Consider the following 12090-nt stretch of genomic DNA (forward strand, 5'->3'; position numbering starts at 1 on the left):
CAAGTTAGAAACATTATGCATTGTTCAAGGCTGTCTATTTAAAAAATACAAAATTAAAGCAACAAAAAAGGCAACACTTTCTCTCATCCCTTTTGAAGCATGAGGGCAAAGGTGGTCACTAGGGAGACAGCACAAGGTGCACATTGGTTCCTACGCACAGGAGCTGTTCAGCATGTCCCATGATGCCTTGAGAACAAGGTTTTCTCCTGTACTCACTGCATTTTAAGAGCACGAATGCTTAGGGTTGGGGTCTAGTTCAGTGGTACAGTGTTTGCCTAGCAGCACAAAGGTTTTAGCCTCAGCTCTGAAAAACAAACCCAGCAATACTGATTCACTGCAGGGTCTAAAAACGTAGGCCCTCGGTGGCCTTAGCCTCCATGCGCCTCAATGTCCTCACCTGCACAAGAGAAATAAGCACTCATCCCGAGGACGCAGTCTGGTGACTCCTCGAGGCATTCCCCACTGTCACCACTCCAGGCTTCCAAATCATCACAGAGCCTTGGCCGTGCCTTGCCTCTTCCAGAAGAGCCCACCTCCTCGAGGGTCATGCGAGTTAGAGGACACCGTCCTACCTACCAAATTCTCCTACTGTCCCAAGCCTACAGCCTTCTGTCCGCCACGCCCTGAAGCTGAGAGAACAGTCATGTCTGCATAATCAAGACCGACCCACAGCTCTTTGCTCCTACGCTGCCTCCGAAGGCTCCCTCTGAAATGCTCTGCCGGTTGGACAAATGATGGATTGGGGTAAGCACAAACAAATGGATTTTTCCCCCTAGTTAAAAACCATTTCAGTCAAAGCTTCAGAGTTCTTGTGTTATGTTCTCTAAGAGAATGCCATTTTTGAATCAGTTTGGCCGGGGAAAGAACTGCACCGTATTATTTTAACAGAGGCAGACGCAATAAAATTGCTAAGAGGACTAACAGCTAGAAAAGGAATTTTCATGAGATGGAAACAGACTAAAAGTAGAAATCCTTAGGAGACATAGAATCAAATTATACAACATACTGTGATGTTGGACTGATTTTGAGTCTAGCTTGTGGCAAGGAACCAACTGGAATCGTTTTAGAGCAACCAAGGAGGCATTATCCAGAAACTCTGAGATCTCTGTTTTGTTTTGTTTTTGTTCCAGCTGGATTTTGCCACATTCTGCACTCCTGGCCTGACCTGGTTATCTAGCAATATGCCGGCTGGATAAGTGAAATGCTACAAAGTCTCTCTAGTGTCCCGCTTACTTTTATTTATTTCATTATTATTATTTTTTTTTTTTTGTCAACTTGACCCAAGCCAGGGTCACCTGGGAAGAGGAAACTTAGAAAATGCCTCATCAGATAGCACATCGTCATGCCTGTAGGGAAATATTCTCTTGATTGATGAGTTTTGTGGGAGGGGTCTGCTCTCTCACAGTTTCCCCCTTGGGCAGATGGTCCTGGGTAGAAGAAAGTAGGCTGAGCGAGCCACAGGGAACAAACCGGCAAACAGCGTTTCCCTGTGGTTTGTGTTTTGGTTTCTGATCCAGTCCTGCCTTCCCTTCCTGGACTGTAACCTGAAATGTGTGAGCCAAAATAAACCCTTCCCGCCCCAAGCTGCTTTGGGTTAGGGTGTTTATCATGGCATAGAAAGCAAACTTCGACAGACAGCCTTTAAGAATTTTATATTCTTGCAGTGTTAGGACGCACAGAGCAAATGAGGAAAACCAAACCAAACCGTACATACTCTTCTTTCTTCCTAAAATGAACACCAATGTTCTGTAAGACAAAAAAAAAAAAAAAAAAAAAAAAAAACAATCCCTCCACCCCCCAAACACAAACTCCCAGCCAAGCCAGGGTTTTCAGTGAGGTGTGAGGTATTCCACTCAGCATCAGAAGATGTCTGTGAGCAAGAACAGCATTTGCACGCAAAGCAGAAACATGTCTGAACCTTTTATTAAACAGGCGATGTACCCTACAATGGTCCAGGACACAGAGGCCTAGTGGAAAAAACTTAAAAATTACTTTTGGAAAGAGTCTATGACTTGACAAGCTTTGCCACATCCCTCTCAGGATGATGAGAAACTGGATCGCTCGCAGCTGTTCTCGTGTAGGCTATCCCTGCTGTACCTTAAACGTCATGCCTGTTAGTAAACATGGAAGGTGACAATGACGGTCCATGGCAAGACAGTGGCCAGAGTGTGGACCCATGGGAAGGTCCTGCTCTCTTCTTAAAGTGCCTCCAACATGTGTGCCCCTCTTCATTTCCATTCGCTGCCTGTCTGGGGCCTCTTTGCCATGGGGACCCTAAAGGCTGGCATTGATTTCTCGACACAGGAATGCACTCCTGGATTTTTTTTTTTTTTTACAGCGTTCTTCTTGCTGTTCCTGCAGCCTCGCACTGAGGCTGTCTGCTGCCCTTCTTCATTCTGCCGGATTCTCCTCTCTCTTCCCCGAGCACATCATAGCCCCTTGACAAAAATCAATCTTAAGTTTCACAGTCTGCTTGCCGTGATTAATTGGCAGTTTAAAACTAAGTGGCCCGTCAACGCGGTGGCCGTCCTTCATCGGGGGGCTGCCCATCTACTTTATGATCTGGGGCGTGTCGCTCCACGCTTGCGATTTCTTCCTGGCCAGTTCCATCCAGGACGGCTGCTCTGTACTGGCGTAGCTGGCTCTCTTCAGCTGGTGCAGTTCCTTCTCGGCTGTCGCTGCTGCCTGAGCTGCTGGAGGGGAGACAAGACAGACAAAGGCAGGAGACAGAGTGTGGATTTTCACTAAGTCTCTCATGTAGCTTAAACATGCGTTACAGTCTTCACTGTGTCCCAGAACACACACGCCGCCGCTAACATGTAAATGGGTGAAGAGCCAAGCACTGGGTATGGGGCATCTACCAGTGACGAGCTCTGGAGCAGGCTTAGACGGTTCTGGAGGTAGAGTGAGTGGAGAAATGTTCACTCTGGTCTAACCACAGAACGCTGGAGGTGGGCTGCACGTGGGAATGAGCCTAACGCCTTCACAACCGCCCACTGAAAGATGGCTGGGAATGTAAAACTTCCGTGTCTTTAACTACAACGCAAAATAAATAAAGTTAAAAAAATACTACATCTAGGGATGCCATTCAGTAGTAGAGCACTCGATTAGTGTGCTGGAGACCCTGGGCTCAGTCCCCAGCGCCAGTAAGACAGAAAACTGGCGCAGTCCACCACAGTGAGCTCAGAATCCCGTTCAAAAACAGCAGGAAAAAAAAAAGGGCTGTACTCTATGATTTCAGGTTTCCCCAAAAAGCAAGTATTACAGACATAGAGTAGGTTAGTGTTTACACATTGAGGGAAGAAAATGTGACAACTGGAGCTGAGTTTCTTTCCAGCATGAGGGGATGTTTTACTCTTAGATTGCCACCTGGGTCGGTGTCAGGGCTCTACAGATCCACACATCTCACTACCAGACACTGCAGCGCACATTTAAAGTGGGCGGGGCCCTATGATATGTAAATTCCACCTCAATAAAAGCTGATTTAAAAAAACAAACAAAAAAGGCCAGCTCACCGCGGCAAAGCGATTCAACAGAACAAACTCCCCTCACAGGAAGAACTGGGTTATAGTGATACCGAAGTATTTGCAAAGGCAAGCCAATCTCATACCCAGGTTCTGATGGGACAGCGAAATTCCTCTCTGCAGTCCCTCCTTGAGACTCAGCTTTGACCCCTGCCTCTGGGTCATGGCAGGCTTGGCAGGGGTCATCAGGAAAGATTTACTTCGCACGAAGTCACCCTGCTTCACAGACTCCTGTGGAGACACAAGAATGGCACACATACTGTCCAAGATTCCGAGGGGTAAACAGGCCAGAGTGTGCAGATGTCTCTCACACCCACTTACAAGCTGTCCCGCCCAAGAAGAGCACGCCGCTGCCACTTTCTGGAAAGAGCTCTGTGCCCGGCTCACCGGGGCTCTGACCTGGGCCTGCCCCTCCCGGCCCATGTGAGCACAGTGGCCCCTCATTGTCCCTACAACATACAGCCTCCACCCCAGATGGTAGGCAGGAAGGATTCTATGTGAAAGCCCAACGGATCTGGTTTGGAAATAGTTTTGTGGCTCTGTGACACCGGCATAATGGCTCACGCTGAGATGGGCTAACATTTCCTTCTTTAATTTCCCTTGCTCTGCATTTCCGCCTTCTGCTGTGGATGCAACTGAGCCTGCATTAGCAGGAAGGACATCGGACCCTACCAAAATGCAGGCTCTTCTCCCACACCTCGAACCCCGTTTGTCGTGCTGGGCAGCAGAGGGATACCGAAGCCACATCATGGCCTGCTTCTAGGCACAGCTGTCGGGTTGGTGGAAGCCGCTTTCAGCGGACTACAGCATGCAACCCCGGATTTTAGCTGTGCAGCCCTGGGTGAGGACAAAGGGAAGCCAGCAGGCAGCAGCAGGAACAGGGTTCATTTATCATGACACAACGGGCTGAGAGGGAGCCGGTGACAGGGTTGGTGTGCTTCTAAGTGGGGGGAGACGTCGTTTTAACTGTCTTCAATTTTTCCAGAGGCCGAGCTGCGTTGCCTAGGAGGCCAGAGCAGCACACTGTCTCCACTGCATTCCTAACAGCCCACACAGGCAAAGAGCAGGCCTACAAGCTGACATGATGCCTTTGCCTCGTGGGTCACCAAGCCCATGACAGCAGTCACCGCAGGCACGGTCTCTGTGATGTTCGAGCAGGACTTCTGTGATCCCAACAGTGCTACCCACCCCAGCGCCCCGCTAAGACCCCCCCAACACCACAGAAAAAGGGTGTTAACTCTCGGCACCTGGGCTCTTTCAGGCAGCTTGGCTTGCTTTCCAGTTTCTGTCTTCAGGATCCGCGGCCCAGGCTTCTCTTCCTGGTTGACAGGCAGGTCAGGGGCTCCTCTTCGCTTCTGCCGGGCCATGGTGATCCAGGGTGGGGTGGCTTGCCCATCAGTCCCAGGACCTGTCACAGCAGGAGGCTGCCCCTTTTCTGTGACAAGACGACAAGGCAGCGAGGTTAGGCACACAGTCTCACCCCCCAGTTTCTCTCCCACTCGAGGAGCGTGCATTGCTTTGGCTCAGGGGGCTGAGAGGTGGGGTTGAGGAGTGGAGTCTGGGAGAGAGGCCCCACTTCCCCTGGCCCCCTGAGCCAAGGCCTCTCTGATGACATGACGTCTCTTCCTCAGCAGAGTTGAGTTTTTCTAAAGACACCTCAAATAGATCGTTTCCTCAGGTCTGAGCCACCAAAAAGTGAAATGTGACTGCCACCCCCACACGCATTTGAAAGCTAATCTCTACCAGGGCATTCTGTCTGAAGGAGACAGAACATGATCACAGCCATGATGCCTTTGCCGGCCCCTTCATTCAGGACCAGCTACGCCCTCCCCACCCCAACTCCTGATTTGCTCGCTGTGGTGACCACACTCGTGTCCTGACCACGCTGCCTTTGTGAAATGTGACGCCATTTCCAAATCCAGCTCATGCTTCATTCTGTCTTCTCCTGACACAGGAAGTCTAGGGGCCTGCGTGTATAACACGGGCTGTTTCCGTGCTCCTGCTCTCCACGAAATCTGGAGACTCTCTCTGGGATTTTTGGCCCCTTTGTTTCTCCTATCCTATCTTTACCCTTTGTGACCAGTGGCCCCCTCCGAACTCTCTCTCGTGTCCCACCCCAACCCGATCCCACTGAGCACTGGCCAGAGGCAGCTGCCTCGAGTGGACATAGATGGGCATTTTTCTCTGGGTTTGAATTTTAATTCTCTCGGCCAACAATGTATTCTGAACAGTTCTGATAAGATTAAACTCACAACCAGAAGAACTTGCCATTCCCGATTTAAATCGGAGCAGAGAAGTGGCCTCAGCAGGTCTGGTGGGTCCCTGGTGTCATGCCTCCTCACTGCTCAGTGCTGGGTAGCTAGGACTCCAGTCACCCCTTAGGCCAAAGGCACACGGCACACGGCACAGTTCTGGTAAGTTCCTGATGCCACACACTTAGGTGGGAAGGGAGGAGATTAAGCGCACTGGCTGCTCTTCCTGAGGACTGGGTTTGAGTCCTACATGTGGCTCACAACCATCTGTTACTCCACGTCCGGGGGTTAGGTGACCTTTGGCCTCTGCAGGTGCACACAGTCTGTGCACAAACACGCAAGCAAAACACTTGGGCACATAAAGTTTTTACAAAATTAAAAGAAATGAGCAGAAAGGTTATGCCGAACTTCGGGTGAGGGGGATTGGTGTGCGAGGCCACTGAGGAAAGCTGGATGCGGCTTAGCAGACCAGACCCAAAGCTGACACCTCAGGGGGGCTATGACAAGTCACAGTTTCTCTCCCTGTCTTCCCGTAAAAACTGGTCTTGCACACAAAGCAACTATGTTAAGCTTGGCAGAAAGTAATTCTTTTTCTTTCCTTGTATCAGGGGTGTGCCACAGAGTTCTGTTCCAAGCACAGAGGGGTCACCGAGCTGTCTGTCTATAGAGTGGCAGTGCTTCCCGCTGTGCCGGTGTGTGCCCACGTCTTCACGAGCTGACCCACGGGAGTAGGTGAAACTGCGGCTGCACCAGGCTGTGCCGGGATGAGACAGGCGACCTATGCTGGCCACCTCCACTAAGCACTGGCCTGGGCAAGTGGCCAAGATCCCTCACCAGCCTTTTCTCTCCTTCTCGGCTCCTGTATCCCCCCCAACTTGGCCATGACCTACAATACTGAGCTTGGAGATGCTGCACCTCTGTCTGGTAAGGTGGGCAGAGCGGGGGACAGCTCTGCTGCTCTGTGACACAGGCCTGAGTGGCCTCCATGCTCTGCACCCTCGCCTTCTGTACCTGACAGCCATGTTGGAGGTAGGGCCTCTGAGTCTGTGCTCCACCTGGATGGGGGAAGGCTAGAGAACGGAGTGAACTCAGGCGGTGGGCAGTTTACCGTGGCCTTCAGGGGCCAAGGACTCTGTAAGTGCCCCCTTGAAGCACTAACTCTCAGGGTCATGGTCACACCATAAAATATCTCCTGCGATTAAATCTGCTCATGAGGTCAGTCCCCGCTGGGTACTGTTCATGTGTCAGTTCAAATAAAACCAGAGGCAAACACTCCTTTGTTTATCTTCCTGTCTCAGTAGACAGATCTTAGTCTCCTGGGGATTTGGTTAAAGACTTCTAACGTTTCACATCTTCCTCCCTGAATGACAGGGGCTTCAGGTTGCCAAGTAGGTTCCTAGGTCTGAAACCAACACCCCTAGACGCAGCCAGGCATTTCTCTGACTGAACCCCAGAAACCACGTGTTGCGGAGGGTCCAGGAGAGGCTGACCCCCACGCAGCTGCCAGGGAAGGGAGCATCTAATCTGCCTTAGAACAAACAGACTAACACTTCCAGATGGCAAATGCTGCTGGTGTGGGGAGCCAAACAGCTCGCCCTAAAAATACAATCCAACTGCATGGGAAAACAACTTGTGATTCAAGGAAACTATCCTCCTGCTACTTAAGAACAGGAGCCCATCAAAGGAGCTGGTTCTTTTTCAAAGTTCCTTCCTTCTCAGTCACATACCATACTTTCTTCCCTCAAGATCTGTTTGGGAAAATATCTGTAAAGCACTAATGCTCAAGACAGCCTGTCCTGGGGCTCAGTTTATGGCCTCGGGCTAGCAATGTGCTCCTGGGCAGACAGCCCCACCACCACCCGAAAGAGCGAGCGAGTGAGTGTGTGTGTGTGTGTGTGTGTGTGTGTCTGTGTGTGTGTGTAAAACTCCATAAGACAAACTGCTTCTATGCCTCACAGATGTTCCTAAGATTAAAAGAAGTACCCTTCCCCCTCCCCAAAGCCCAGCACAGGGCAGGCACCTGTGTGCTGCTCTCCTTTCCCGTGTGCTGGCTGCTACCATCGGTACTTTGTTGTTGCCGAGAGAGATAAACAAATAGATAAATAAATAAATGTAAACACAACCATTTTATCGATGGGCCACACTGCACATGACGTCTGGCACAGGGCCGGGCCTGGAAGCTCACAGCCATCAAGAACACAGCTGTGAGTGGGAGGCCATGAGCCGGAGGCTGTGAACTTCAATGGCTCCCGCTCTTTGGCTGAGAAGCTAAAGCACAAGCTCCCGCCTAGGCAAACACCATGGCACCCTGCCTTCCCTTCTTAAAAACTTGCTCTGTGCTGTTCTCCACGAAGCAACGATTTGTGTGTGCAAGTATTTGCGTGTGAGCACGTGTGCACACAAGCTCATTTGTGCCAGCGGTCAATGCACCTTAGTTTTTGAGATGGAGTTCACTGATACAGCCAGGGCTCCCCAGAGGGCCCCACCCTCACCCCAGTGCAGGTAGAATAGGCAAATGGATGCTGCGGAGTCAACCCAAGTCCTTGTGCTTGTGAGGTAAATACTTTGACTGAAGCCATCTTCGAAGCTCCTAACCTGCTGTTGTAAAGATGTCTATCCACAGCTTGTTCCCGGGGAGTGAAACCTTTGGGGGGAAGCAGGCCTGAGTGTGCTCAATAACATCCAATCTAAAGTGCACGTCAGTGGCCAAGTCTCTCAAGCAGGAGACCACGCCTCTGCACTTCAGCAAACGGCGCACAGTCCTGTCAGCTTGCTTTGTAGGTCCCCAGCTACAGTCCTGATTTACATGACGGGCGTAGGGGCTGTAGACGGATGCTAAGGGGACCTCTGGGGCAAGCATGGAGCTTGCAGCCCGGGGACCCATGCGTCCTCGTGTTTGCTTAGAGGCTTACGTGGAGCTTCCAGCTCCAGCCCTCTGAAGTCTAAAGCTCTGTTCATTGATCTGTTATCTGCCCCTGCTCACAGACAGCTCCTGGTCAACACACACTCATGGATCGTAGCGGCTTTCCATCAGGTCTATCCAGCAGCCACCAGGCTGTCTTCTAACGGAACCCAGGCTTAGAGTCCTTGGTAGAGGCGTTATCTAAAACCTCTGAGCACTTTGAAAGCTGCCACGGGCTTTCCATAAAAGCAAGCTCCCACAGAACACAGAGCTGTGTGCTAGCTCCGACTCTGAATGAAACCACCCCTCCTGCCTTTCCTAATTCAACAAATAACTGCCGTCCATTGCTCGCCGCTCCCCTGACTGGGGATACTCTCCCCCGAAGAACGCATTTGCTACCACAGATGAGGTGCTTCCCTGGTTCCTGGAGGCCTATGTTCGGCAGGAGAAACATGTGCGTTCCTTGGTGTGCATGTTCGCAGATGAACTGCAGCTGGAGGACATTCTGTCTTCCGTTTCAGTTCCTGCACTGCACACGTGTCCTCTTTGTGGTCTATTTAGTGGCACACACTTGGGCTTTTTCTTGGTGTTTTCAGTGTTTTTATTTTTACAAAGGCTCTCCGTGTGTAGCCCTGGCTGGCCCACAACTTGTTCTGTAGACCAGGCTGGCCTCAAACTAAGAGGTCCACCCGCTTCTGCCTCCTGAGTGCTGGGATTAAAGGTGTACAGTACCAAGTGTTTCCAGTCACACCAAGATTAGTGCTGACGTGCTGTCCAGAGTTCTTGCGTGCAAGATGGTTGTGATACGCCTTACAAAGAGATTATGGATTCGAAAGGTACTTTCGTCATGAGTCGCAATGCTCCACATTCAACACTAACAGATCAAGGATACATATTAAATAAGATCTATTGGAACAGAAACACAGGGCATACAAGATTATGTACTGACAGGCTGGTTCTGAGAGCAGACACTCAAAGGAACCTCACCTTGTATTTCCCCTAACTTCGAAATTCACTGCTCTGCCCAAATATCATGTATGGGTTTTCTATACTTTACCCCGTGACTTCCTCTCCAGTCAAGAGGCACAGCAGGGGCGCCTTGCTTGACTCTGTTTCTTCAGCCTCAGGCTTTTTATTTAATACTTATTTACACACACACACACACACACACACACACACACACACACACACACGAGTGCTCTGTCTTCAAACACACCAAAAGGGGGGGACCAGATTCCATTTCAGATGGTTGTGAGCTGCCGTATGGGTGCTGGGAATTGAACTCAGGAACTCTAGAAGACCTCAGTTCTCTTAATTGCCGAGCCATCTCTCCAGCCCCAGCCTCAGGCTTCTTGTGGTTTTAATTTCCACCCACAACCCAGAAACTCACCTCTGCCTGACCCACATAGCTCCCTCTTCAAACCCACAGGACAGGATGACGGAAAGCCTCTGTCAGGAGATAAAGCCACTTGCTGACAATCCTGAAGACCTGACTAGAACTCTCCAGCCCCTACACGCCCCTGGAAATCCCCGAATCACAGACCTAGATGCTAGAAAGAAAGAATCATCTCCCAAAGTTCTCCTCTGCCCCCCACCCCCGCACCATGAGACACCTGTCTGTAAGTGAGTATTCACACACCAAATAACTAAACTGTAATGGTTTCTAAAAGCCATTGCCACTCTAAGTGGTCTGGGATGGCAAGAGCCTCGAGGATCCAGCTATTTTTGACCCTTTGTGTGGCAGGTGGCTTCTGTGAGGTATTTCACACTTCCTCGTTAGCCCAGGGCACAGGTCAAACTGCGCCACACAGAAGGAATTTCTATCTTCACAATGAGGGCCTAGTTCATGGGTCACCGTTCTAGTTTATTGTGTTTCAGAGCCTTCTGCCCAGAGGTCAAACATGCAGAGGAGTTTACAAAATAACAAGTGACTCACATCGGGGTGATGCATGGCGTGAGGCCAGGAATCTGATCATCCATGTGCAGGCACACTTACAGAGGAATGGAAGGGACCAGTGCCTTCTTGGGGCTTCTTCCTCACTCAGGCAGAGCTTGCTGCTCCATGCTTGGCCAGGCAAGGAGGGCACACACCCTAGACTGGCCCAGACCAACGTCTACACCTCACAGTAGGGCACCTTGGAGCCAAGGTGCGTTGTCGGGGGGGTTGCTAGACCCAAAGGACATTATTTTTCTCAGCTGCCACCAACTGTGCAATGAAAACTAGTTTCTCGGGCCAAGAGCAACAACCCAATCCCAGCTCTCAGCCCAGAGCCAGCAGGTCCTGACCACCTGCTCAGACGGAAGTGCGATCTTGTGAAAGCACAGGATGTGGGGACAATTATATAAAAATGCTTTTGAGCTGTAGCATAATGAGAAGAAGAAAACTACTGTATTGCATGACACCTTCTCCACACAACTGGTAAGACACACAAATGCCCGCCATGAGCATTCTTGTTCCTGCCCTCCTGAGAGTATCCAGTGACAACTGGAACCCACAAGAACCGCCTCCAGTGGCTGAGGAGGAGGAAGCGAGCCCTTGCAGGGATGGCCTGTATCTGCAGAGTGAAGTTCTGTCACACAGCTGGGTCTTCCCTCAGCAAGCCTCCGAAGGTGGGTAAGGCCTCTCACCAAAGAGAAGGTCTCAGATTGGCACTGCCAACCTTCTGTCACTAGAGCAAAGCACTGGCTGGAACCCAGTAAATATTAACCTGAGGAAATATTTATTTTGGCTCAAAGTGTCTGGGTTTTCATAGCTACTTGGCCCTTTGGGCCTACAGCAGAAGCCTGTAGCAGAGAAGGCCTATTCACTTCATGGAATCGTGAATTAGAACAAAGGAATTATGAGGTTCACTTCTATTCACAGGTTCACCTAATCTCCTTCCTTTAGGCCTGCCTGCCAAAGCTTCCTCTGTCCCACAAAGGCTCACAGGCTGCAAACAAAAGTCTTCAACACATGACATGTAGGCCTTTGAGGGACATTCAAGATCCAGACTCTAGCACTAAGTCACGGTATTCGTAAGGACCTTCACAACCCTCCTCAAGATCGATTTTTCAGACCCTGACCAGAGGTTCACGGAATAAAGTCACTTGCCCAGGATCACTTGTCCGGGATGGCTAGCTTTAAATGACAACATGTCATGACCGAGAATCATCGGGGCCAGGCGGTGAGGCCTCATTTGGGGAATTGTATCAGATTGGCCTGTGGGTGAGTCTGTATGGGACTGTCTGACTTGCCATAATAGATGTGGCACCTTCTGGTAGCAGCTCAGATAAAAAGGACATAGAAGAAGGAGGATTATTCCATTTACTCGCTGGTATTAAAAACCAGTTTGGTTTGGTGGTTGTTGTTGTTGTTCTCCTCCTCCTCCTCCTCCTCCTCCTCCTCCTCCTCCTCCTCCTCCTCCTCCTCCTC

General features: G+C 50.5%; 1 protein-coding gene across 7 annotated transcripts in view; it reads right to left on the reverse strand.

Annotated features, from left to right (window-relative positions):
• Window positions 1–1907: 1907 nt before the first annotated feature.
• The window catches only part of Cracdl (CRACD like), a 106552-nt gene continuing 96369 nt past the window's right edge, over window positions 1908–12090 (reverse strand). For 6 of the 7 annotated variants that reach the window (XM_055607127.1, XM_055607146.1, XM_055607154.1 and 3 more), the window contains exons 8-10: window positions 4772–4959; window positions 3611–3755; window positions 1908–2693 (exon numbers count right to left, since the gene is read on the reverse strand). In XM_055607127.1, coding sequence (XP_055463102.1) covers window positions 2551–2693; window positions 3611–3755; window positions 4772–4959 — 476 coding nt within the window. In that variant the 3' untranslated portion in view covers window positions 1908–2550. The remainder of the gene's footprint in view (window positions 2694–3610; window positions 3756–4771; window positions 4960–12090) is intronic. The other variant, XM_055607118.1, reaches the window with a different exon arrangement.

Source organism: Psammomys obesus, unplaced genomic scaffold (assembly GCF_907164565.1).
Source record: "Psammomys obesus unplaced genomic scaffold, mPsaObe1.curated_primary_1811, whole genome shotgun sequence".
Taxonomy (NCBI): Eukaryota; Metazoa; Chordata; class Mammalia; order Rodentia; family Muridae; genus Psammomys; species Psammomys obesus.